At 40.8% G+C, this 24,818-nt stretch overlaps 2 protein-coding genes across 2 annotated transcripts; both read left to right on the top strand.

Annotated features, from left to right (window-relative positions):
- The first annotated feature begins 290 nt into the window (after window positions 1-290).
- Window positions 291-2,535, top strand: LOC145502291 (uncharacterized). The gene has a single exon (XM_081481547.1). The coding sequence runs from the start codon at window positions 640-642 to the stop codon at window positions 1,747-1,749; it is 1,110 nt and encodes a 369-aa protein (XP_081337673.1). The 5' UTR covers window positions 291-639; the 3' UTR covers window positions 1,750-2,535.
- Window positions 2,536-4,396: 1,861 nt separating this feature from the next.
- On the top strand, window positions 4,397-5,792 carry LOC145502290 (uncharacterized). The gene has a single exon (XM_081481546.1). The coding sequence runs from the start codon at window positions 4,653-4,655 to the stop codon at window positions 5,787-5,789; it is 1,137 nt and encodes a 378-aa protein (XP_081337672.1). The 5' UTR covers window positions 4,397-4,652; the 3' UTR covers window positions 5,790-5,792.
- Window positions 5,793-24,818: the final 19,026 nt, after the last annotated feature.

Below are 24,818 nucleotides of genomic sequence, written 5' to 3'. Positions count from 1 at the left end.
TAGAACCCAGAGAAATGGACCATACCTTTAACAAGTGCATTTGAGTTCAGTTTAAAATACTGATTGGAGTACGTGATCAAAGTGTTTACCCTGGTAAATGATCAGTTAAGCTTTAGACCTTTAGACCTGTACTGACAATTCTGTTTTGTTTGTCTTATGATTCTATTATGAATTGTCTGCATTGTATTACACATGCTATGGTTTGTTTAAATCCTCAGCCCATTTCGACTTTTTTAATTTATAATCTCAGTGTACCAGGATTAATATTTTTCCAGTTTTGTGGTCTTTTAACGGGTGTTATCCCCTAAACACTATTGAAACATCCCCTTTAGTTCTTATAATCATCGGAACTGGGGCTAATTAAATTAGTTAGGCATATTACAAAAGCCTCTTGAACTCAAAGCGTTGTTTTTCAACTCTCGTAGGTTTGATTATATAGCCTCTAACTGCTTAAGTAGCCTGAGTAATTACATCACAGTTGGAATTGGACAGAGACTCTTACACCCTTTTGAAGTGTTAGCCTTCATTCCATGAAATAAACGAATTATCCCCTTGTAAGCACAACAGGTATAAAAGAAAAGAAACTGTCTTTCACGAAACAGAGCCATTAGACTTTAAACAGTCAAAGTTACCAGTATCATGGATCTTGAAACAGCGTCAGAATGCAACACTACAGCAAACTTCACCGTAAATGTTTCGTCCTGTCCCCAACCTATACCAGCGCCGCCATCAGGACCCATCGTCAATCCTTACAACGAGTTCTACAAGTTCGCTTTTGGTTCCGCAATCTACATGATCATTGTCTCATTTATAAACGTCGTGGCAAATGGCTTTTTACTTCTGGTTTTCTTCATTGATCCTTTGAAAATTTTTCGCAACGCCACCACTTATTTCCTGATCGGTATTGCCTTCGTTGATATTTTCATTGCCGCAACGCAACAACCCATGTACAGCACATGTTTCATAATGATGCATATTCGTCACCCTGACACTGTTAAAACATGTACAGATCTCTTGAACATAGGACAAACGATGTCGCTTACTGCCATGAACGCGTCTTTTCTTATCGTATTGGCCTTTACTGTCACACAGTACATTGTGGTGATTTCACCTCTGAATCACGCGCGAAAGGTGACGAAAACGCGCGTGATCATCTGCGTGTTAGCCATTTACGCCTATGCTATACTGTTCAGTGTATCTCCAGAAATGGGCGTCCCCAGAGATATCCAACAAAAAATTGATAACACGTTTCACTCCATCGCCCTGATATATCTGACCATAATCTTCTACATCCTCCTGTACATTGCTTTCAAGAAAAAAATGGCCGCTTCTAAGCGTCTTCGAGAAGACCGCATTACGCAGGAGGAAGGAAAGAATGATAGGCAAACGGGTGTGGAGCGTAAGTTTATCATTGTCAATTTCCTTTTGATTGCCATCTTGTTTCTGACCTCTCAACCTTCAGCCATGTTGTGGATTATCCGTTTGTACTCCAACGAAGATGAAAACAGTCCAACAGTTCTTATTATCAATCTCTGGGTTGATAACGTGCTTTACCTGAAATTCCTGCTTGACCCGTTTGTGTACGCGTGGAGACTTCCCAAATATCGCCAGGCACTTGGGATTGTCCTGCGCTGTGGCAGAGAGGAGTCGGAGAACAAGTCAACGTTCAGGGATCACGTTATGGCTCAGATGAACAAGTCACGTGAGACTGTCATCACCCTGGACTTTAAGAGTATTTCCATGGACTGAAATACTGTGTGATAGTTAATAGCTACAGGTTTGCCATAAAACCGTGTTTTAGAGCAGCAGGTCTTTTACATAGGAAATAATTTGGTATCTGTTCGTGTTTTACATACTCATGATCAGTAACAATTTTGCCCCTCATCTGAATTTTTATAAGATTTGCATGGCTTCTCAAATTGCCAGGTGAGGCTTTTTTGCCAAAATCCCAGACCTGCTCCCATTTTTGCCCAGTGATTCTAAATTCCAGTGACCCAAATCCCATTTTCCTTGTCAAAAATAGGAAAACATCACGACCATTCTTATTTTTGGTTTGTAATTCTCAATCCCATTGACCCAAATCCCACTTTTATAGTAAAAATAGGCAAATCTCAGTGCCATTCTCATTTTTGGTTAGTAATTGTCAATCCCAGGGACTCAAATTTATCTTTTCCTCCTCAGTCTCATTCCCATGTTTGGTTTGTAATTCTCAATCTTAGTGACCCAAATCCTACTTTCCTTGTTAAAATAGGCAGATCTCAGTTGCATTCCCAATTTTGGTTTGTGTTTCTTAATCCCAGTGACCCAAACTCCCCTTTTCATGTTAAAAATAGACAAATCTCAGTCCCATCTTCTTTTTTGGTTTCTGATTCTCAATTCCAGTGATCCAAATCCCACTTTCCTTGTCAAAAATAGACAAATCTCAGTGCCATTCTCATTTTTGGGTTGTGATTTTCAATCCCAGTAATCCAAATCCTACTTTCCTTGTCACAAATAGGCAATTCTTAGTCCCATTTTCATGTTTGGATAGTGATTCTCAATTCTCCCACTTTCCTTGACAAAAATAGACAAATCTCAGTGTCATTCTCATTTTTGGGTTGTGATTTTCAATCCCAGTGATTCAAATCCTACTTTCCTTGTCACAAATAGGCAATTCTTAGTCCCATTCTCATGTTTGGGATAGCGGTTGTCAATTCTCCCACTTTCTTTGACAAAAATTGACAAATCTCAGTGCTATTCTCATGTTTAGTTTGTGATTCTCAATCCCAGTGACCCAAATCCCACTTTCCTTGTAGAAATAGGCACATCACAGTCCTCATTTTACCCCTTCATGCTCCTCCTTACGATGTCTGTCTGACCAGGTTCCTGAAATATTCGCTACCCAGAAAGTTTTTCAAAGCATTGATAACACAATCCCCGAACACGGCTTGAAAGGATATTGTGTGTTACCTGTCTACTCGTCTGTAAATAGCAGATTTTTTTTAGTCATGATGATAGATGCGAATGCAGCCATACCACTACTGGAAAAAAGACCTGACATCATGACTACATTTAACTGCTACTGTTGGACATCGATTACCATTTTTTTTTTTAGTGATTGCTGAGCTTGAAGCTCTTGTATATGGTGCAATTATATAGTGTAAGTCTTTTTCTAGGTACGATTAACCCTATTCAGCCTAGGCGTGGTCAATATTTAATTAAATGCTGCCAAACTTTCAAAAATCTATCGGAGATTTATCAAGGAACGATTTTGTGAGTTGATATAATATAATATTGTTAGTATCAATCTACTAGCGCTTAATAACGAATGCAGTTCTGTTATCGGCTACGCTACGCCACGTGCGGTTGGTACCAAAATGGTGTCGCTTCTACGCGTTTTCGAAGTGTCTCTGAAGAGGACTTGAATGAAGTTATGAACGACTAGTAGATTTGCACTGAAAAAATGATAGATAATGTGCCCGAGGTTTATATCGTGTTGACTAATTGTTTAATTTATTGTGTATATACAATGTACTGTGTGAAAGGTGTCTTAAAGAATAGTTCAAGTATGATAATCGTGTTTTCTCTGTGTCGAGGTCAAGTTTATCATCATGTCTTATTTTTAATTGATAAAATTTCATACTGTTCGATTCTTTTCATAAATGTTCTAATCCATAAAGAAATGTTTTGTGCGCTTTTTAAAAAGAAATTCATTAATTTTTTCATATCATATATATTCGTTTTCGGCCTTAGCGTATTGCAACCTCATCCGTCTTCCTGACATGAAACGTTTATTTTAAAATTGTTATATAAAGATACGGGCAAAAATAGATTTTCCTCTGTGTGCGTTCGCAATACCATTCCCACATTTCTATATCATTTTCATTGTGTGAGCTTTTGTACATAAATCGAATAAAATTTTTCGATCTCTCGTGATCATCTTTTTGTTCTGTTGTCTAATTTAGATATTTTCCTTGTACTGTATATTGCTTTTTCATTTCTGGTAAGACCACTCAGTGGCTCATCACTTGTCACAATGAACCACTGTAATTTAAATCTAACATCACAATGTCCTCAGGGTTGTCTTATGGCGCAGATGCGGGTTTCGAAGGTGTATCGCGTGCAACCTAGAACGATTAAAAGCAATAACAACAACAACAACAACAACCATTTATTTGTACTCACAATTTATAAAATAATTACCATAAACATAAAGAAAAACAAATATCTCATACGACCACCAGGGGCCACTGTTTCAATCTCAAGTTATGATTAACGCGCCTAAGACTTTCATACAGGGCCTCCTTTCAGTGGAAAATAATATAAAAAACTTGGGAAAAGTTTAACGTCTGTTTTTGCTCACTCTGTTCGCCAGTCTTTTAAAAGTTGTGTGGATTTGCTCATAAAGACAGAAGAGATGAACCTATTTATTACTTTATTGCCACTGATGAGGTACAAAACCAAAGAATAGCAAGCAGGTAATTAAAAATCTCAAACGGATGCCAGTAACAATCTAAATAGGAAATTACAATACTCTTTGCGCACAGGTGTCGCTTTTCGCAGAATGTGATCTGGTATAAAAGAAACACCTTGTGAAATTCCGTTCTTAAAGTTGAGCACTGACCTGCCATCATAAGAAATCAAGACGTCCTCAGCTTCAAACGTTGTCCAACATGAATCAAACCTGTAACAACTCCTGGGCCAACTTCAGCAGCAACTTGTCAAACGAGCTTAAACAAAATGTATCTAGATCTGGTAATGATTCTGCTTGCCAAGAGGTCATTCTTCAGTCAGCAACGGCAATGAATCCGCTTGAAGATTATTACAAAGCAGCTTTTGGTTCCTCTATCTTCATCGCCGTGGTCTCGTTCACTACGGTCTTGACCAATAGTCTACTTCTGTTTGTATTTTACGTCGACCCTCTAAAAATTTTTCGCAACCCAACAACACTCTTCCTGATCGGTTTGGCCATTGTCGACTTATTAACAGCCCTAACTCAAGAACCCATTTACGCCATTTGTTTTATGTTGGTTTACTTTCAACATCCTTTGACAGAGAAATGCGGACCTTTCGCGCATGCTGGAAGGTATCTCAGCGCTTTTGCTATGACGGCATCCTTTCTAATCGTCTTCGCCTTTACCTTGACGCAGTACACCGTGGTTTCATCTCCTTTAAAGTACGGCCGCCTTGTCACAAAGAAGAAAGTCTTGTTCGGTATTGCGGTCATCTATCTTTACTCCGCAATCTTCTGGTGCCTTCACTTGATGGGCGTGTCTCCAAATGTTCAGAATATTATGGATTCCTTTATACACAACTATCTCTTAGTCTTTATCACCATTGCTTTCTATATACTCCTACATCGTGTGATGAAAAAGAAGATGACCGCAGGAAAATCCCTTGAAAGCCAAACTGGGAAAAGAACCGCTAGCAAACATATCCGAGTTCAACGCAACTTTGTCCGAGTGAATTTCATGCTTCTTGCCGTGCTGATTATGTGTAATATGCCATCAGCTGTCCATTGGACGGTAAAACTGTTCATGGAGGAAGATCCTTCTGTCAAGACTCTGATTGTAAACCTGATGGTGGATAACCTGCTTTACCTGAAATTCCTGTTAGACCCGTTTGTCTACGCGTGGCGCATGGTAAAGTACCGAGAAGCATTCTGTAAAAGTATTCGTCGCTTATCCGCTGGCAGAAAGTCACAACACAGCTCTACTACAGTAAGAGGAACCCAAGAAACAGACGCCCCCAGCGCGCCCGCTAACGGATCAGTGTTAACTTTGCTGAGTTTCAAAAGTCTGGCGTCATGAAGTTCCTGAGTGCATGACTCTTTATTAAGCCCCGTCCACACGACGCTGGAGAAATTTGAAAACGGTGTTTTCACTCTGAAAAAAACGTCAAATGTTTTCCGTCCAACAGTCACCGGTCATTTTAGATTTCATTTTGGTTTCTGAGGAAAACTCGGGCTGCGAAATCACATGGTTATCGTAACGTCATCGTTTCCGAAGAGCTCCGTTTTCAAAATGTTCTCTGTCCACACTAATTATAATTAAACGCAGAACCGGCGTTTTCAAATTACCCCGGTTTGATGAACGTTTTTGAAAAGCTCCGTTCGTGAACGGTAGGCCTATAACCCCAGAAAAAAGCTGTGTTTTCAAATTTCTCCTGCGTAGTCCTGACCACACCTTAAATATTTGATTTCTAAAATCCAGTATTCATGTCGACCTAAATATTATTGGATCTGCATAATCTACATAATCTACATCATTTCCTCTCGCCAAAATTATTTAGACCAGAGGATTTGATTACACAGTTAGCTGTGATTAAAGTTAGTCAGAAATGGTACCGACGTGCAGGGCTTCTTACTGTTTATTTGGCCAGTTACAGCACGATCGCAGTGGCAGTGACAGTGGCAGTGGCAGTGGCAATAGCAATGGCAGTGGCAGTGGCAGTGGCAGTGGTAGTGGCAGTGGCAGTGGTAGTGGCAGTGGCAGTGGCAGTGGCAGTGGCAGTGGCAGTGGCAGTGGCAGTGGCAGTGGCAGTGGCAGTGGCAGTGGCAGTGGCAGTGGCAGTGGCAGTGGCAGTGGCAGTGGCAGTGGCACTGGCACTGGCAGTGGCAGTGGCACTGGCACTGGTAGTGGCAGTGGCACTGGCAGTAGCAGTAGTGCTAGAGACCTTACGATCCGACAACGGCGACGGCGACGTGAGTCTTTCTTATTTCCGGTTGCGTACTGCGCATGAGTAGATTCTGAGACGGCAGTTTCCCTTCACGCGTCAACAAGCCTTGTTTGACGTTGTACGAAAACGTGGTACTTCTCTACCTAACCACGGCTAAGGAATCAGGGTAAAACGATACTTAATGAATTTTTTATGAAATGTAAACGAACAGAGCTAGTCAAAAAATAAAACAATTCAAGCTAATTAAGCTTAATTTTTATTTTGGATTTACTGGGAAAGAAGGAAAGATTTTGTCAGCAATGGTACTAGATTCGACTGATTCAAAGTGTTTTTCTTTCCATTTAGCTAATTGTCATTTATACTAAGGACCTCACTGGCTACGTAAGCGTTCAACAGTTCCATCGACGAATTCCTGACTACATCAAATAAGCAGCAATTATTTTACATCGTCTTTCATCTTGTCGAGGCCGAGGTACTCGTAGCTGGTGTGGGGTAAATCCGGATTTTCAGGCTTGTATAAATCACAAAATTCTTCAGCGTTAATCAAGCGGGAAACGTGAGCCTGGTGAATAGTTTCACGAAACTTTGGCATGGGTTTAAAAACTTTTCGGTGACTTAGAACATGGTAAAACATCAATGGCCTCGTCCAGGTTCTCGCTTGTAAAATTCTTTACCTCAATTTTGGCGGGAACGCCAACATGACCTTGCCCCGCTCAACCCACGTTGCCGTCGCCGTCGCCGTCGCAGTTGTCGGAGGTCTCGTTTAGCAGTAGCAGTGGCTGTAGCAGTCAGGACGGTGGTTGTGCCTTCTGTAGCTTGACAACGTCAGATTGAACTAGCAGCTTCCCACTTAGTAAAGATACTATTATTAAACGAGTGCAATTTGAAAAAATTTTCAAATATTTCGAGAAATTGCTCAAGCTCTCGTGTTATTATTCATTTTTAAAATTGTATGACTGAGAAAATTACGAAGGTGCGTGCGTCAATTTGCACTACATTGCAGTGGCCTGCCCTTAGCCAATTAACAAGATAAGTTTAGTTCGACCTACTTGACTAACAATAGACGGATCGAAACCCACCAATGACTGATGACAAACTTTACACGAGTCTTTCAGCCAATACCATCATGGCTATACTGACCAATCACGTTCAACGGACCAGACTTATAACATCATCGACTGACCAACACTATTCACTTGACTCTGAAGATGACTTCCGCTCAGGTTGTCGAAACGTCAGTCACCAACAACAGTTCTTTTCAGAACTACACTCACCCGGACGATCACACTATACGAACTACTGATACTCCTGGGTTCAAACCATTTACCAAGATAAGTTTGGTAACATCTTGTAGATTTCTTTTAGAAAGGAAGAACATCTTCATGTAAATTTAGCATATTTGTCATTTATATAATTGTATTCGTCAACCTGTGATAGTGTAATCAATACGCAAATCAAATTTAATTAATGGCGCAGTAAGGACATCTCGTAGAGTCTTGGTAGCTACACACATTTAATTAATGTAAATCAAATATTAGCACTAACATTAAAAATGCCCTACTCTATAGTCTCAAGCGTAATTCTTTTTCGTGATACCTCGCTGACAAGCAGCCCGTCAACTGATTAGACTAATTGGATTAAAGAGCAATTTTCAATTGTGTCGTAAAACCAAAGCCAAAATAATATCGCTCTAGCAAATCACAAAGGACACAGACAATCTGGTGAACCAATCAAGATTCGAAGTAAATACATCTAGCTGACGCAAAAAGCGGGAAAACGTGCGAGAACGAGTCACGATTGGTTTTCATTTTACTTCGGATTGGATTAAAAGTAGCGTGATTTTTATCAGCCAATCGTGTAGCGTAGTTGACGCAAATTAAAAGCAATTACCTTTCGACACTCACAAGAAGCCGCTCTAAAACGTTTTGTTGCCAATCAGAGATACATATACAGTCAAGCCTCGCCTCTCGGAGATCTTCATAATACGGACACCTTTATTGTTAACTTAGTCCCAGCCAAATCAGAATTCATATCATTTCTACCTCTAAAATATACCTTATTCCAAAATGGCCGCCATTTTAGTATTCTTTTGTTTACTTGAAAATGAGCCCTTGTTACCTCGTTTAAGGGAAAATATTCTTTTGAATTTCGAGTTTAAGAATACTTAAATAGCGGCCATTTTGGAATAATGCGTATACGGCCATCTCCCTAGTAATAAATATCTCTTATTTTGGTCGTAAAAATGCTGCACCGATTTTGAATCATTTTGACCAAAACGTTTTGCAGTTGTAGGAGTTGAGGAAAAATATTCAGGCACTTCGACGTTACCAGCATCCGCCAATTTAAAAAATTGCTGTTTAAGCCGGCGCTTTTAGTGATACGGAATACATTTTTCGAGTGAGAATTCACTGAGCTGGACTGTTTCCGGCATAGCACGAGTCAGAATTGTTTCAAGAAAATACATGTAGCAAGAAAAACACAGGGCTAAGCTAAGAAAACGGTATGAATATTTCTAAATGTCCTTAAATTCTCTTAACATCTTAATATTTTCTAAAAATCTCTACGACATGATTTAAATGAAGGTGTCATTGCCACATTTTAGCATCTAATTAAGTCGACTTCCAGCGCTGGTGCTCCGCTGAGAGTGTTGCCACGTCGCCTCCACAGCAGTTCAAGTATATCACATGGTGGAGTCTTCGATAACTTGCATTTTTCGCTCTTATATTCGATGGACTCGCACATTGCTTGATAATCTTGATTTATTTTCCTAAATGCTTTCAAATCTTCATAAAACAAAGGCCCCTCTTGTTGAACTTTCCTCCAGAAAGTTTTATTAAAATGATCAAACAAGGTGACATCTGCACGATTCCAAGTTAGAATGTTTTTCTTCACCTCTTCTTCAAACTCTAGTTTCTTTTTCTTCACTCTTAACTTAACATATACGATATCCTCAAATTCCCAGCACAGCAATCGTTTAAGTAATATCAGTGATTCATCAAAGTAATCCGCTATCATCACCAAGTCGAACTCTTCCTCCATCTTGTCGATTTATCTCTTAACCAATGCCATGTTTTGTAAATTTTCTTGCTCAAGACCCATGACAAATAAGTTTGGGTTCGAAATATGGTTATATTTTCCATATACGTTGGCTTGAGAAAGTCTTCTCCTGATTTGTTGTAAAGCACCTGGCGACTTTAGAAATCTATTTAAAGGACCGTCAGATGATGAAATTCCGGTAAACCTAGTGGAATCATGGTAACAAGGCCAAGCAGATTTAAACTGGCTTACTGGATGCCGTATGATAGTGATGTACTTTGCCTTTGGTTTAGGGAAAATTGTGTTCACCGGCCCTTTATTAAATCTTATGCGAGAGACAAATATCTTTGCTGAATCTTTGTTCACTAGACTCGAGACTTAAAGGTCCGGTAATACAGGCAACATTTTTCTTCAACTTGTCTCGCAACATTGTTGCATTGCAAGTTGAAACACTCTGTTGCGCGTATTACCACTTTTGTGACCAACTTGTCTCGCAGCAAAATACAGTGTTGCAAGTTGAGGCAATATGTTGCGCAAAGTAGACTCGAGTTCTACTTTCTGCAACAAATTTTAATTTTGCTGCTAGTATTACCACTGAAGCTTCAACTTGTCTCGCAACAATTTGAATTCGACTCTTGTGATTGGCTGTCGCAAAGCGCGGCAACGCGGCCAAAAAAAACATGGTGGACGGTAAAGACGAGCCTGAATTCGAAGTAGGCCAGTAACTCTCGGAAAGTAATAAATTTCCCCTGTGCAAAAACCTCGAGGGCTATCATAGTCGTTGGGGCACCTCGTTTGTCCGTTCAAAACAAGCGGCAAAACAGGCAAAAGGCTTGGAAGAACTGTTGCAGAAATACAACTTTTGGCCTAGCTATCTGTTACGACAACAAAACTTTATTTTGTTCTAAAACGACACTAAGCCTCATACTGAGAGAACGTTGCTGGCACGGAAAATTAAGAAGAAAATGACGGCCAGAAGTGGAAGTGGAAGTTCGTCGAAACGATAAATTATATAAAAGGCGCCATCTTTATTTACACACGATTGACCAATGAAACGTAAAGAATTCGCAGACTTGCAACATGGCAATACGCGCAATAATGTGTTTCAACTTGCAATGCAACAATAAGTTGAAGAAAAATGTTGCCCGTATTACCGGACCTTAATACAGGTTTCGCGGTACATGGAAATCTTTGCTATTGTGCCACAGGAAAACCGAACTAGCGACGAACTAACAGGGCCTTAAAAAGATTCAATTCACAAGTGCTTGTATTAGATGGACAGGATTTGTCTCAGGAGTTTTAAGGTGTTGTGAATACATTGACTCACAGACCCCCTCGCACTCTTACTGTGTTGCATTCTTTGTTGTTTGTCTGCTCTTCAGACCAGTTTGAAGCAATATCTGGTATAAATATGTCATTTATTGCAGCTATCTGCGTTATGAAATACAAACGAAGAGATAGGGTTCATTCGATCTGCTTTGTATTGACCCTTTCGCTTTGTTCGTAGGTCTTTTTAAACAAGGGAATATTAACTAATATTTGACCGGAGACTCGACTGTAATAACAGCTATGTGGATGAGATACTTTGCCGATTTTAAACTTTCGTATTTAAATCGTAGACGAACAAGCATACTTATATCACAATCATGACTGGTACAAGGGGATAGCGATACAACTACCCTTAGTTTGGTCGTTGTGACAGGACATAACAAAGTTGTTTTGGATTTAATAGATAATACTCAAGCAATACAAATATCACAAAAATGAAATACGTTTTGTTGGTCAAGAAATAATATCGTTTTACATGGTTCGCTACATTTTCCCACCTGAAAAAAGTAAGAAAATAACGAAAATTTGTAGCAAACAAGAGAATGAATGAATGAATGACTGAATACTTTATTTAAGTGTCAAACTAAAACAGCAGTAAATAACCACTAAATGGGGACACTATAAATAAATTAAAATTAATAAAACTATTTACAATCAATAAAACGAGTATGAAATTAGTGAGATTATTTACATGTGCAGGATTGTTGAGTGTGGCTTAGAACTGTTTACAAATACATATGGACTTAATAAAATACTAAAGTGTCTATTATTTATGGTCTCGCTAGGCTCCATTTCCGCCACTCTCTGGAGTTCGGTGTACGTTTCACCGAACAGCGGCTGGTAATCGAGCTCACGGTCTCCTTCGACGGACTAAGGCAAAGAGGGACTACTCGTGTAGTCTAGAAAGTTTTGCACCGGCTTAAATTCGTTTCATTAATTCAACTGCACTAAGCGTTTGCAAGCTTTCTGTAAATTTTGGTTCTGTTCATTAACTCGGGACAAGTTAGGGCATAGTTTCTTTTTTAATACTCTCTTTTTACAGGAATAATTTTTTTTTCGGCCTTGGCTGAATATCAGTTATCAAGGTAAGAAAGTAAATCCCCCATATAGGCCTTACACATAAACTTATCCCTGCTTAGTTATCTTTAGACATGGTACCCAGTTCTTCCGAGGATGTTTCTCGCGTAACGCGGGGATAGCCCAGGCAACTTTCTCGCAACTAGCTGAGACGAAATGGCGGGAAATTATGTTTTGATTTTCAAAAGACGTTTCGTAGCAAAGATGTTTTTTGCACTCTCAGCCGTTTTTTTGTTCGGCTGGGACTTCGTTTGCTTTGCGTTCGTTTGGCTGTTAGGCCCGGGTCAAACGCGGTACTTCACAAGGGCCGAACCCAATGACAGTTTGGGTCGACTCAAATAATCAAAAGAACGCCTGTTTGAGTAAAACGTCGAACTTAATTCAGTCGAACCGATCTGCTACACCAAATAAATAACAAAAGCGGTCTTGTTGAGTGGTTTTTCAAGGTAAAGTCAAAATGGCGCCTTTAGACCTTTGATTATGCGTTTGGTTCGACTCATGTGAACATCTGCGTTTGACCCAAAGTCGGTCTTCAGGCATTATTCAAGGCTGGCCAGGCCTGAAGAACGCCTCAGCCGCTCCAAATAAAATGAGTCGAACTTAATTGGGTCAAACGCCGAACTTCACATGAGCCTAATTGTTTGAATTGGGTTCCGCTCATGTGAAGTACGGCGTTTGACCCGGGCCTTATTTTGCCGTTTATTCATTTTTAGGGAGTTTAGTAAGCAAACCTCAACGGCAACGGGAACGAGTACAATGGCTGTGTAAGCGTGCGTTATAATGCTTTGTTCAGTTCTTTGCCGTTCTTTAATTTGCAAAACAACAACGTAAAATAGCCACATTCTGCATATTTGAGAGAACGTGAACTACGAAGGCCAACATTTTAAATTTCTTTTTCGAATTTTGACGCTGTCTTACATATTCTGTTTGGGATATTTCTGAGAGTGATAGACAAACTGAATGAATCTAAATTCTCGTGATGTTCGATTTGTAGGTTGAATATAAAGTCGTTTTTTAATCGACGTTGTCTTGTTGCTTAACGTGCCTTTTGCTGTTTGGGCGGGGAGCCCCTGTCTGCACTTTTGACCATCTCTTTGTTCGGCTGCGTTGAGTTCGGGCGTTTGCTTGCTTTGCACTCGTTTTTCTACCCATACCTCTGCCGTTTATTCAGTTGTTGTTTGTGCGGGGACATCTGTCTCTTACATGCATTTAAACTCCTATTAAAGTTTCGAAATGTATTAAAACAGCGAGAGCCGAAGCTCCTTTGCTTGTAATTATTAAAATATCAAAGGAGACATCCCCACAACATTGGAGGTTTTCCTTTGCTTGAAACGAAGTGACACATAAACAAATCCGCCACGAAAACATCCACGCAACGCGCGAGTTACATTCGCGGGAGAACTGGGTACCATGTCTAAAAATAAGTTAAGCTGAGAGGGATTGCCTTGGGTATAAGGCCTATATGGGAGATTCACTCTCTTACCTTGATAATCTCTTGCAACTGAATGAACGGCAGAGGAATGTTTAGACAAACGAGTGCAAAGCAATCAAACGCCCAAACACAAACTAGACAACCGAACACTGAACAGATGGTCGAAAGTAGAGGCAGGCGTTCGCTGCCCAAGTAGCAAAAAGCGGTTTAAGCAACGGCAACAACGCCAAAGGCAACGTCGATTAAAAAAATGACTTAATATTCAACCTACGAATCTCGCGAGAATTTAGTTTTTCTTTACTGTCAGAAATATCCCAAACAGAATATGTAAGACAGCGTCAAAATTCTAGAAAGAAATTTTAAAAATTGGCCGTCGTATAGTTCACGTTCTCTCGAATGTGCAGAATTGTGCTATTTCAAGTTGTTGCTTTGTGACCTTTTGTAAACAACGACAAAGAAATGAACGAAGAATTACAACGCACGTTTACGCAGCCATTGTACTCGTTGCCGTTGCCTTCAAAGTTTGCTTAATTTAACTCCCTAAAACCGAATAAACGGCCAAATAATGAACAGCCAAACGAGCACAAAACAAACGAAAGCCCGGCCGAACAAAAAGACGGCTGAGAGTGCAGAAAACATCTCTGCTATGAAACGAAATCAAAACATATAAAATGAAGTTCCCGCCATTTTATTTAGTTTCGAAAAAGTCGCTTCGGCTGTCCACGAATCGCGCGAGTAACATCCTCGGAAGAACTGGGTACAATGTCTAAAAATAACTTAAGAGGGATTACCTTAGGTAGAAGACCTATGTGGAGGACTCACTCTCTTACCTTGATAATCTCTTGACATTATATATTTTAAAAATGCCGGAAAATGTATGGAAACTACTGCCATAGAGGGAATTCAATTAAGATTGATTGTGAAACAAATAGCCGTGATATCTGTTACACTATTATGATATTTTTTATTGATTATTTAGGGGAAAGAAATCTTAAAACAAAGAAACACCTGTACTAAATAAAACGTTGATGGTTATACTAAGAAAATTCCTTAAAAGATAATTTCATATAACCCAGCGTCACGCTGGGATAAGTTCCCCATGATAAGAGAATGTAAGTTTCCAGTGAGAGATCACTGAGCTGGATTGTTTCTGGCATAGAACGAGTAATGTTTCAAGAAAATAGCAAGAAAAACACAGGGCTAAGCCAAAAACAAGGTATGAATATTTTAAAATATCCTTAAAATTTCTAAACATCTTAATATTTTCTAAATATCTCTACGACACAATTTAAATGAAGGCGTCCTTGCCAAATTTTAGCATCTAAGTCGACATCCGGCCACGGTGTTTTGCAATGTCACTTGGAATGGGTCCACAACCGTTACCGCTAAAAGTGTTGCCACGTCTCCTCCACAGCAGTTCAAGTATATTACATGGTGGAGTCTTTGATAACTTGCATTTTTCGCTCTTATATTTGATGGACTCGCACATTGCTTGATAATCTTGATTTATTTTCCTAAATGCTTTCAAATCTTCATAAAACGAAGGCCCCTCTTGTTGAACTTTTCTCCAGAAAGTTTTATTAAAATGATCAAACAGGGTGACATCTGCACGATTCCAAGTTAGAATGTTTTTCTTCACCTCTTCTTCAAACTCTAGTTTCTTTTTCTTCACTCTTAACTTAACATATACGATATCCTCAAATTCCCAGCACAGCAATCGTTTAAGTAATATCAGTGATTCATCAAAGTAATCCGCTATCATCACCAAGTCGAACTCTTCCTCCATCTTGTCGATGTATCTCTTAACCAATGCCATGTTTTGTAAATTTTCTTGCTCAAGACCCATGTCAAATAAGTTTGAGTTCGAAATGTGGTTATATATTCTATAGACGCTGGTGGTCAAAAGTCTTTTCCTGATTTCTTCTAAAGCATTTGGCGACCTCCGGAATTTATTCAGAGGACCCTCGGCCCGATGAAACTCCGGTACGTCTCGTGTAACCGTAATAAAGCCAAGCAGATTTAAAACGGTCAAGAGGATTGCGAAGGATAGTGATGTACTTTGCTTTTGGTTTAGGGAAAACTGTGTTCACCGGTCCTTTATTAAATCGTATATGAGAGGAAAATAACTTTGCCGAGTCTTTTTTCACTAGACTCGAGACTTCATTTAACTCAAGAGGCGCCGGCCATTGCATATCTGCCAGATCCGGATCAAGAACAATTGTGCGGTTTCTGATGATTCCATATTTAAGAATCATGGTGCCAATGGTACTGGAGCCAGTTTTATGAGTTTTGAGGTAGTAAATATGGCTTATAGGTTGGCAGCTTGAGACGTCATGAGCAGGTACTTCGTCTGTTTCTGTCGTCTTCTGCTTTGAAGGAGCAACCAGCCTGATTGAAGTTGATCTACGAAATTGAAAAGAGTGGTTTTATAATTAACAAGGAATCCACCACAAGTTCGAGTAACAAGGGTACAAAATCTTTCTACCAAATTTACTTGCAATTCATTGAAAACTTCTGTCCGACTGTCAGTTTAAATATTTTCTCAAACGAAATGTTTTCTAACACCACCAAATGCATGCAAAACACTTAAAAGTACCGGTGAAATATAATAAAACCGATGATGAAATTATATCAGTGTTTGTACAATTTCACTGAACTTTGAAATATATTTCCTCGAGTTCCTATGGGAAATTGTTTTTGGTGTTATTTCAGGAAAATATTTATCTCTACAGCTTTTAGAAAATGCAATAAGGACTGTAATATACTTAAAATTACTCTGGTACAAGCTAGTTTTTTTTCCATTAAAAACTGAAATTGCTCGATTTTCTATTGGATTTCGTCTTCAGAATAACTATGGTTTTGTTCATTGTTTTATTATGCTAAATCGATTACATTTCCTAATCGGAAAACTTTGCACCCGCATAAATTCGTCAGTTTACCACACTGCGCCGCTAAGTATTTCTAAGCTTTTTAGAGATTTTGGTGTTATTTCAGTTTTCATTCGGGACAATTTGGAGCATGCACTCTTTTAAAATAATCTTTTTTTATCTGAATAATGTTTTTCCTCCCGACCCAGGGTGAATATTTCTCTTTTGCTTCGAATTTTAGGCTGAAAATATTCTTGTGAATATTCTTAGATTATGTCTTAGATTATGTCATTAGCATATGACATTTGCATTTTACACTGTATTGGGGTACCAACCACAAGCGCTTGGTTTCTCTAAATAATTTTGGAGTCAGACTAGCTTGCAGGCAATAAAAACCTGTTAGTAGATACCACACAAGTGAATAGTGCTTTTCGCGCGCTCTGATTGGTTAACTCGGAGGTGATTAGCAAGTACTATTCATCTCCGAGCAGCCAGCGCGAGTGTATTTAAAATTCCCGACCGCTTGTCACACACAAAATAACGTTTTGGTCCGCCAATTATTCAGCTTGTGTGGTATATACTAAAACAATTATTCATCTCAGTGTCGGTGAAAGTGATGGATATTAATTTTACCTCCACTTGAATAATTGTTAAATATGACACACATACTCGGTTCTTGCAAAAATGTTATTAGTATCGCTGCCTGTTTAGGCTAGTTTTTAAATTGACAGAAAGGATGAATTTAATACGGTTTAGTTAAAAACATAAATAGTACTTTTCAACAAAAAATTATTTAATTCTACAATCTTAGCCTTGGGCTTATTCTTAAAATATTCTTCAAACTTCCTGAATTTCAGCCTCGATATTTATGTTCAAAACACAGATTAATATTCCGCTTTTTTTCGCCAAAATATGAATTTTGCTCACTGAAATGTTAAGTCCAAATTTTTAAATTGCAATGAAAATGCATTGTTACTACTTGTATCACCAACCCTTGTTCAACTGAAGCACTCGTCACTGTTTGCAGAGTTATAAGGAATAAAACATATCGCTTTATTTGAAGTGTCATTAAATTTGACGGAAAACGAAAGAAAAAAAACACTCTTGTTGGTTTGTTTTCTCATTAAGGACCACGCAAAATTCTTTAGAGAATTGTCCTTTTATTCATTTCAAAGAACTGTCAATTCATATACGCGCGACTGAAAACTTGAAAGCGACGGTAATTATCAAAACATGACAAATAATTTGCATAATCGCTACAAAATTAATCTGTCGTTTTGAGCACCCCTCTAAAACTGTCGATTACTTATTTCAGAAATTTGCTCTCATTTATTCATTTATTTATTTATTTTGTTTTTGTACCATATTATTCTTTAGAATGTTCACTTCTTTTTCTGAACGAAATTACACGACAACGTATGCAGATTACTGCCAACATGTTACACAAGATTGATCCATACATAATATCATAAAGAGTATGAGGGGTGGCGAATGGTAAATGCGAGACTTTGCGAGACGTTGAGACAAGCGTTTTTCTTTGCGTGCCCGAGACATTTTGACATTTTAGATTGCGAGACCGAGACTTCAAAGTGTTTTGAGTGCGAGCGCGAGACGCTCAGACTCTTAAAATTCAAGCCCCAGATTTAGTTCAGAGCTAGAATGAGCTTGTACAACCTTAAGCCAGCTTCTTGGAACTGACTGGAACTGGAAATTCGATTATAACACACTACGTTGTGATATCCTAGAGAAAAGTACCTGTCTTTCTGGCGCCAAAGCGGACGTTGCGGTAGGTTTTTCACCTTTTTGTGGAATTAAGGCAATTAGGAGAAGTCAGGATTAACTTTCTCGGAAAATTTGTAAGTTGCTCCATTGAAATTCCATATCAAGTGAAGAGAAGACGTCATTTATAAAAACAGATAAACGAACGAATTGGGACTTCGAGATCCTTAGCCTTGCGAAAAATCGAGTCTCCGAGACAGCTTCCTAGAAAAATCGAGACTGCGAGACGCACATAGCCGCTAAAAAACGAGACTGCGAGACCCGTGAAATTCGACTAAAATTTTACGAGACCCAGAGCTTTTGAAGGACCATTCGCCACGCCTAGTGTGTACAAAGGGTTTTCATGTGATCCCGGCAACCACACTATGTGAATGTTTCAATTATTTCACGCTGGTCTTGAGTGACTTGAGTACTTACCTTGAAACGGGGAAAAGTATTGTATTCCCGCAGACGATGAAAATAGTGATGCACGCAGAAATTGAAATAGATACAAACAGCCAACGAGCTTGAATGCCTTTGATGTGTTTCAGAAGAGAACACATTGCCAAGATGTTAAGCTGTTTTAAACTGCTGTAACTATAGTCGAACCTCCAGTTACGACCACCCCACTTCTCCTCTGTGACCAGTTTTCCAAAATGCCAAACGTTTCCTAGTCAAATCACTATATTTGCATGGAACCTATTGTAAGCGGCCACCTCTCGTAAGCGTCCGCGACCACTTTTAGAGCTAAAAGTTTGAAATTTCTTTTGTTTTTCACCTCCCGTAAGCGACCACTATACAATGAATAGAGAGGAAATTGGTAGTACAAGAGCCGGAGATTTATCAGTGGGAAGAACCGGACTTTTTTTGTTCTCGAAATTGACTTTTCACATGAATAAAACATTGTATTGGCCTTAGCGCATGGGGTCAGTCTGGGGAGTTCCATATTCTTATGAGGCAAAATGTTAATCCAACATGGTCTAAACTCTCGTAAGCGATCACCTCCTGTAAGCGAGCACCTAGGCTTGACATTTTGGGTGGTCGCTTACGGGAGGTTCGACTGTAGTTTGTTTTGCTGTCCAACTTTTAAGTTGGATAGTCTGATGCTGATGATGTTGGTCTGTCTTAAAAGTATTACGTGGAAAACTCATCAGCACAAGTGACATGCGCTGACCTGCCTCCTGGGTAAACGTTCATATGACTCATAGCAACGCCTTTAACGCGGAAAATATTCTAACAAAAGGTGCTAGCGCTGCTTAGCAGCACCTCAGTCTTTGAAACCACGTACCTTATATGCTTTATATCCTTATGAGTAAAAGACGTATTCTGGTTATTCTCGCATTGGCAAGTTTGTGCTGTTAGTCTTTTGGGATGCTATAGGTTTGACTTTCATCTTATGTACCCGTTAAAGAAGCAAAATGATTTGTGTTACAAGTAGAACGTGAGGGACTGGGCCCAGCCCCAGGTTACTTATTATTATGGGATCGAAAATCCCACGCGTTGGCGAGAATAAAAACGAAACGAGGATCGATGAGAAAACGTGTTGTCATTGTAGTTTTGTAGTAGTTCCTGTGCGAGATTGAGTAGAGTGTAACATTTGGTGACCCCGACGTGACAAAGAAACCATCGAAATGTCTATAGAAGTCGTCGAAGAGATCCAGATAGAGGTGAGAACCGCAATTTGTCAGCTTAGCGAAGCGAGTCTTCGAGAAATCTGTGCGGGGCTACATATCGAAGTTAAAGAGACGGATACGGGACGTCTGGCGTTAATACAAATCCTAACGAAATATTTAGACGCCGAAGAACTCGGAACTGAAGCACTAACGAATCTCAGAGAAACAATTAAAGAAAAGAAACCGGCAACGAAGGACGCGAAGAGTGAACAAGAGGGTGGTGTGAAAACCGAACATGTGGATCAGAAGTCTGCTGTCAAGTCAAGCACAAATGCAGTTGCGCCTAAAGAAACCACAGCGATTCCACCGTTCAGGAAGGAATTTAAAATATCGGGACAGATTGGAGATTCACGTCAGAAAGATCGCTTGAGCTTTACCAGTCTTGCTCACCAAATTAACGCTGGATCGGAACGGGGCTATAAAGAAGAAGAAATTGTCGAGGCCGTTATTCGAGCCATCAATCCAGGCCTTAGATTGAGGAGCTACCTGGAAGGTAAGCCCGATCTAGATCTTGCCAGATTACGTAAAATACTCCGGTCACATTACCAAGAAAGGGGGGCTACGGAAATGTATCAGCTGCTCAGTTCGGCAGTACAGGAAGCTGGGGAGACCCCTCAGGACTTTCTTGTTCGCCTCCTTGATCTAAAGCAGAAAGTACTGTTTGCATCTCAAGAAGCAGGATCTGATTTGAAGTATGACCCAAAGCTGGTACAGTGCATGTTTCTGCATTCATTATTAACTGGGTTACGGAATGATAACATTAAAATGGAGATAAAACCATGCCTGCAAAACACCCAAGTGGAAGATGAAGAACTTTTTGAGAAATTGAATGCAGCAGTTAGTAATGAAACAGAAAGAATGCAGAAGCTTGGTTCCCGTCATGATCAGCTCACAAACCGAACCCCCACACAGCTTGTAGCTCAATTGGCCACCCATGACGACAGCCATGCCTCAGTTGAAGGTAAAACCCCAGAAAAGCCACCAAAAGTTAACCTTCTTACTGAAGTTAGAGAGTTGAAAGCGGAATTGGCTGCTATCCGGGAGGGCATGGAACAACAAAGCCGCGCTAGCCCTCACCCACAGTACAACCCTGTAGAGCAAGGGAGGGTTCGCCCTAGAGGGTGCTGGAATTGTGAAAGACAAGGAAGGGGTTTCCGTTGCAACCATTGTTTCAACTGTGGTGATGTCGGCCACTTCAGTTACCAATGCCTAAGGTCAAGCCGAAGGGGCTATAACTCAGCAAGCCCCCAGGGAAACAGACAAGGGTTGCCCCCACGGGACAAGGAGCAGCCCCCCCGATTCATGAGCAGTCCCAACAATGCATGAACTGTGGAAAGAGGGAGGATTGGGCACATCAATACTTGCGGTGTTCACAGTGCCATACTAGCCACTATTGTTCAAAAGTTTGTCAAAGGGAACATTGGGAGAAGCATAAGAAACTATGTCAAGCCATTAGCGAAGTTGAACTGAGGGAAAGGGCAAGTGTTGAAACATTGAAAACGTCGTTCAGTTCCCACCTAACCCCGAGACAACGCTCTAAACTCACCAAATTAGTGGGAAGAAAATGTGTGGTTTCCTGCTTGATTCAAGGGGAAAAGGTGGATGCCCTGTGGGATACCGGAGCTCAAGTTTGTGTTGTGTCCAAACATTGGAAAGAAATTAACCTACCAAACGAGCCAGTAAGAGACATAAGCGAGTTATTGGGGGAAGATGGATTAAATCTCCAGGCCGTGAACGGTACAAAAATCGCATATGATGGCTGGATTGAGGTAGAGTTCCAGTTGGTTGGGGAGGACGGGTACTCGGAGCCATTGACCGTACCCATACTAATAGGAAGTGAAGGTAATCAGGAGTATCCCATCATCGGCTTTAATGTCATTGAAGAGGTCATTAAGGGGAGTAGTAGCCCCAACACAACCAGCCTATTGCCCCGAATAGTGAATGACTCGTTCCCATCTGTGAAAGAGGGCGAAGCAAGAGCGCTGGTTAATTTCATCCAAAGTATGGATGATGAAGCTGACACCGGTATGCTCAGAGTCGGCAGACAAGACATACGTGTCCCACCAGGAGAGACTGTGAGAGTCAAATGTCAGGTACACTTTGGACCATTAGAAGAAGATTTGCCTGTTGTGTTTGAGCCCAAAGAGGAAGGGGCGTGGCCTGAGGGGCTAGAAGTTCAGGGCTGTCTCCACCGAATCTCCCCGAGGTCTTCGAGCCGAATGTATGTTCCAGTATGCAACAACACCGAACGAGAGATGACCTTACGTAGGCGGACAGAACTAGGCACTATACAGTTAGTGCAGTCCGTCACGCCACTGCCAGTCGAAGCTGAACAGAAACAAGAGAAAGAGGAAGGTGAAACTTGGAGTGAGGCAACCAGTTATGAGTGGGAGTCAAGTCAGCCCGAACAAAGTAAAGCAAAGTGGAGTCCCCCAGTTGACTTGAGCCATTTGTCAAGTGAGCAACGGGTGATTGTCGAGGAGATGTTGAGGGAAGAATCCGGGGCCTTCGCTATAGATGATGGTGACATTGGATGTGCCGAACATTTGAAATTGGAAATCAACCTGAGAGATGACGTCCCAGTACAAAAAACATACAATTCAATTCCAAAGCCCTTGTACGAAGAGGTAAAGTCACACTTGCAGGATATGATCAATCGTGGTTGGATAAGCAACTCAAAGTCACCCTACTCTTCCCCAGTGGTGTGTGTGAGAAAAAAAGACGGCAGTCTGAGACTATGTGTTGACTATAGGCAGTTAAACAGCAAAACTGAGGATGACCGCCAGCCCATCCCTCGCATCCAAGACATCCTGAATAGTCTCAGTGGGAACATTTACTTTTCAGTGTTAGACCAAGGAAAGGCATATCATCAAGGATTCGTAGCAGAAGAACACCGACATCTAACAGCGTTCATCACCCCCTGGGGTTTATACCAGTGGAACCGGATTCCTTTTGGCCTTAAAAATGCACCGGCAGCTTACCAGAGGTACATGGAGAAATGCCTAGAAGGTCTCCACGATGAAATATGTATTCCATATCTTGATGATGTCCTGGTGTACAGTAGAACATTTCCTGAGCATGTAGACAATGTGCGAAAAGTACTTAAACGTTTGCAGGAGTATGGTATCAAGCTGAAGCCAAAGAAATGTGAGTTGTTTAAGCCCCGTGTTCGTTACTTAGGCAGAATAGTCTCAGCAGATGGCTACACGATGGACTCAGCAGACGTTGCAGCAGTGGCAGCCCTTAAGGAAACTAAACCAAGAACTGTTGGTGAATTGCGCAAACTCCTGGGTTTCATAAGCTATTACCGCCAATATATTCGCGACTTCTCCAGATTAGCCAAACCCCTTTATGACCTACTTTCAGTTAAAGAATGCAGTGACCAGCCCAGCAGAGCTAAAGGACAGAAAGAGCACCCCAAGTGGAAGTTGCCGACATCGAAAGGACAATCGTCATCAAATCACAAAATCCCGTGGAATGAAAGACACCAAGAGCGATTAAACTTCCTAATTGAACTTCTTATGCAGCCAGGGGTAATGGCTTACCCTGACTTTGAACGACCATTTGTACTGCACACGGATGCCTCAAGCGAAGGACTTGGGGCGGTGCTCTACCAAGAACAAGGGGAGAAATTGAGAGTTGTTGGCTATGGCTCAAGGACATTGACGCCCGCGGAACGGAACTACCACTTGCACTCAGGAAAGTTAGAATTCTTGGCCCTAAAGTGGGCAATTACTGACAAATTCAGGGATTACTTATTCTATGCTCCATCCTTCGCTGTTTTCACTGACAATAACCCGTTAACGTATGTGATGTCATCAGCAAAGTTGAATGCCACGGGGCATCGGTGGGTGGCCGAGTTAGCGGATTATAACTTTACAATCAAGTACCGACCGGGCAAGACTAATGTTGACGCGGATGTTCTGTCAAGAATCCCATTGGACATAGACAAGTATATGAGCGATTGTACAGAGGAAGTACCCAAAGATGTCCTTGAAGCAACCGTGGAAGCAGTTAGGGAACAGGCAAAAGGCACAATCCCATGGGTTACGGCAATTGCCGCAGACTTTACAACTCCTGAACCGACATTAAAGGATCTGAATCTAAAACCCTTCAGCCCTAGTGAAATCAAGGAGGCACAGCACTCGGATAGTGCTATATGCCGCGTGCTTTACTACAAGACACACGGGATCAAACCGGGTGGTGGCCAACTGAAGAATGAACCCCATGGAGTTACCAACCTTATGAGAGAATGGAAGAAACTGGAAGTTGATGAACATGGTATCCTGCGACGAAGAACAAGCTCTAAGATACAATTAGTTCTGCCACACAACTTCATCCCAGTGGTACTTAAAGAACTACACACAGAGATGGGACACCTTGGAGTGGAGAGAGTCGCAGAACTTGCAAGGTCCCGCTTCTACTGGCCACATATGTACCGTGACATAGAGTATTTTGTGACACAACGTTGCAGATGCATCAAACAGAAGAAACCAAACACAGTCACGAAAGCACCTATGATGCACCTGATGACATCAGCACCCTTTGAAGTAGTTTCCATTGATTTTCTGCATCTGGACAAGAGCAAAGGTGGATATGAATATGTACTGCTGATTGTTGATAACTTTACCAAATATGCCCAAGCCTATGCAACGCGCAACAAGACGACCCGCACTGCCGCTGAGAAGATCTACAATGAGTTTATCCCAAGGTTCGGTTTCCCAGCACGAATACATCACGACCAAGGTGGTGAGTTTGAAAACAAATTGTTCCACAACCTAGAACGTCTCAGTGGAGTTGCCAGCTCGCGAACCACTCCATACCACCCACAGGGCAATGGCCAGGTAGAACGCATGAACCGAACGTTACTCTCGATGCTAAGGACCCTCCCGGAGGAAAAGAAATCGAACTGGAAAGATTCCTTAAACAAGCTTATACATGCGTACAACTGCACAAGACACGAAACGACTGGGTTCTCGCCATTTTACC

This window comes from Orbicella franksi, chromosome 11 (genome assembly GCF_964199315.1).
Source record: "Orbicella franksi chromosome 11, jaOrbFran1.1, whole genome shotgun sequence".
NCBI classification, from domain to species: Eukaryota; Metazoa; Cnidaria; class Anthozoa; order Scleractinia; family Merulinidae; genus Orbicella; species Orbicella franksi.
This window is presented reverse-complemented; position numbering and strand designations above follow the sequence as displayed.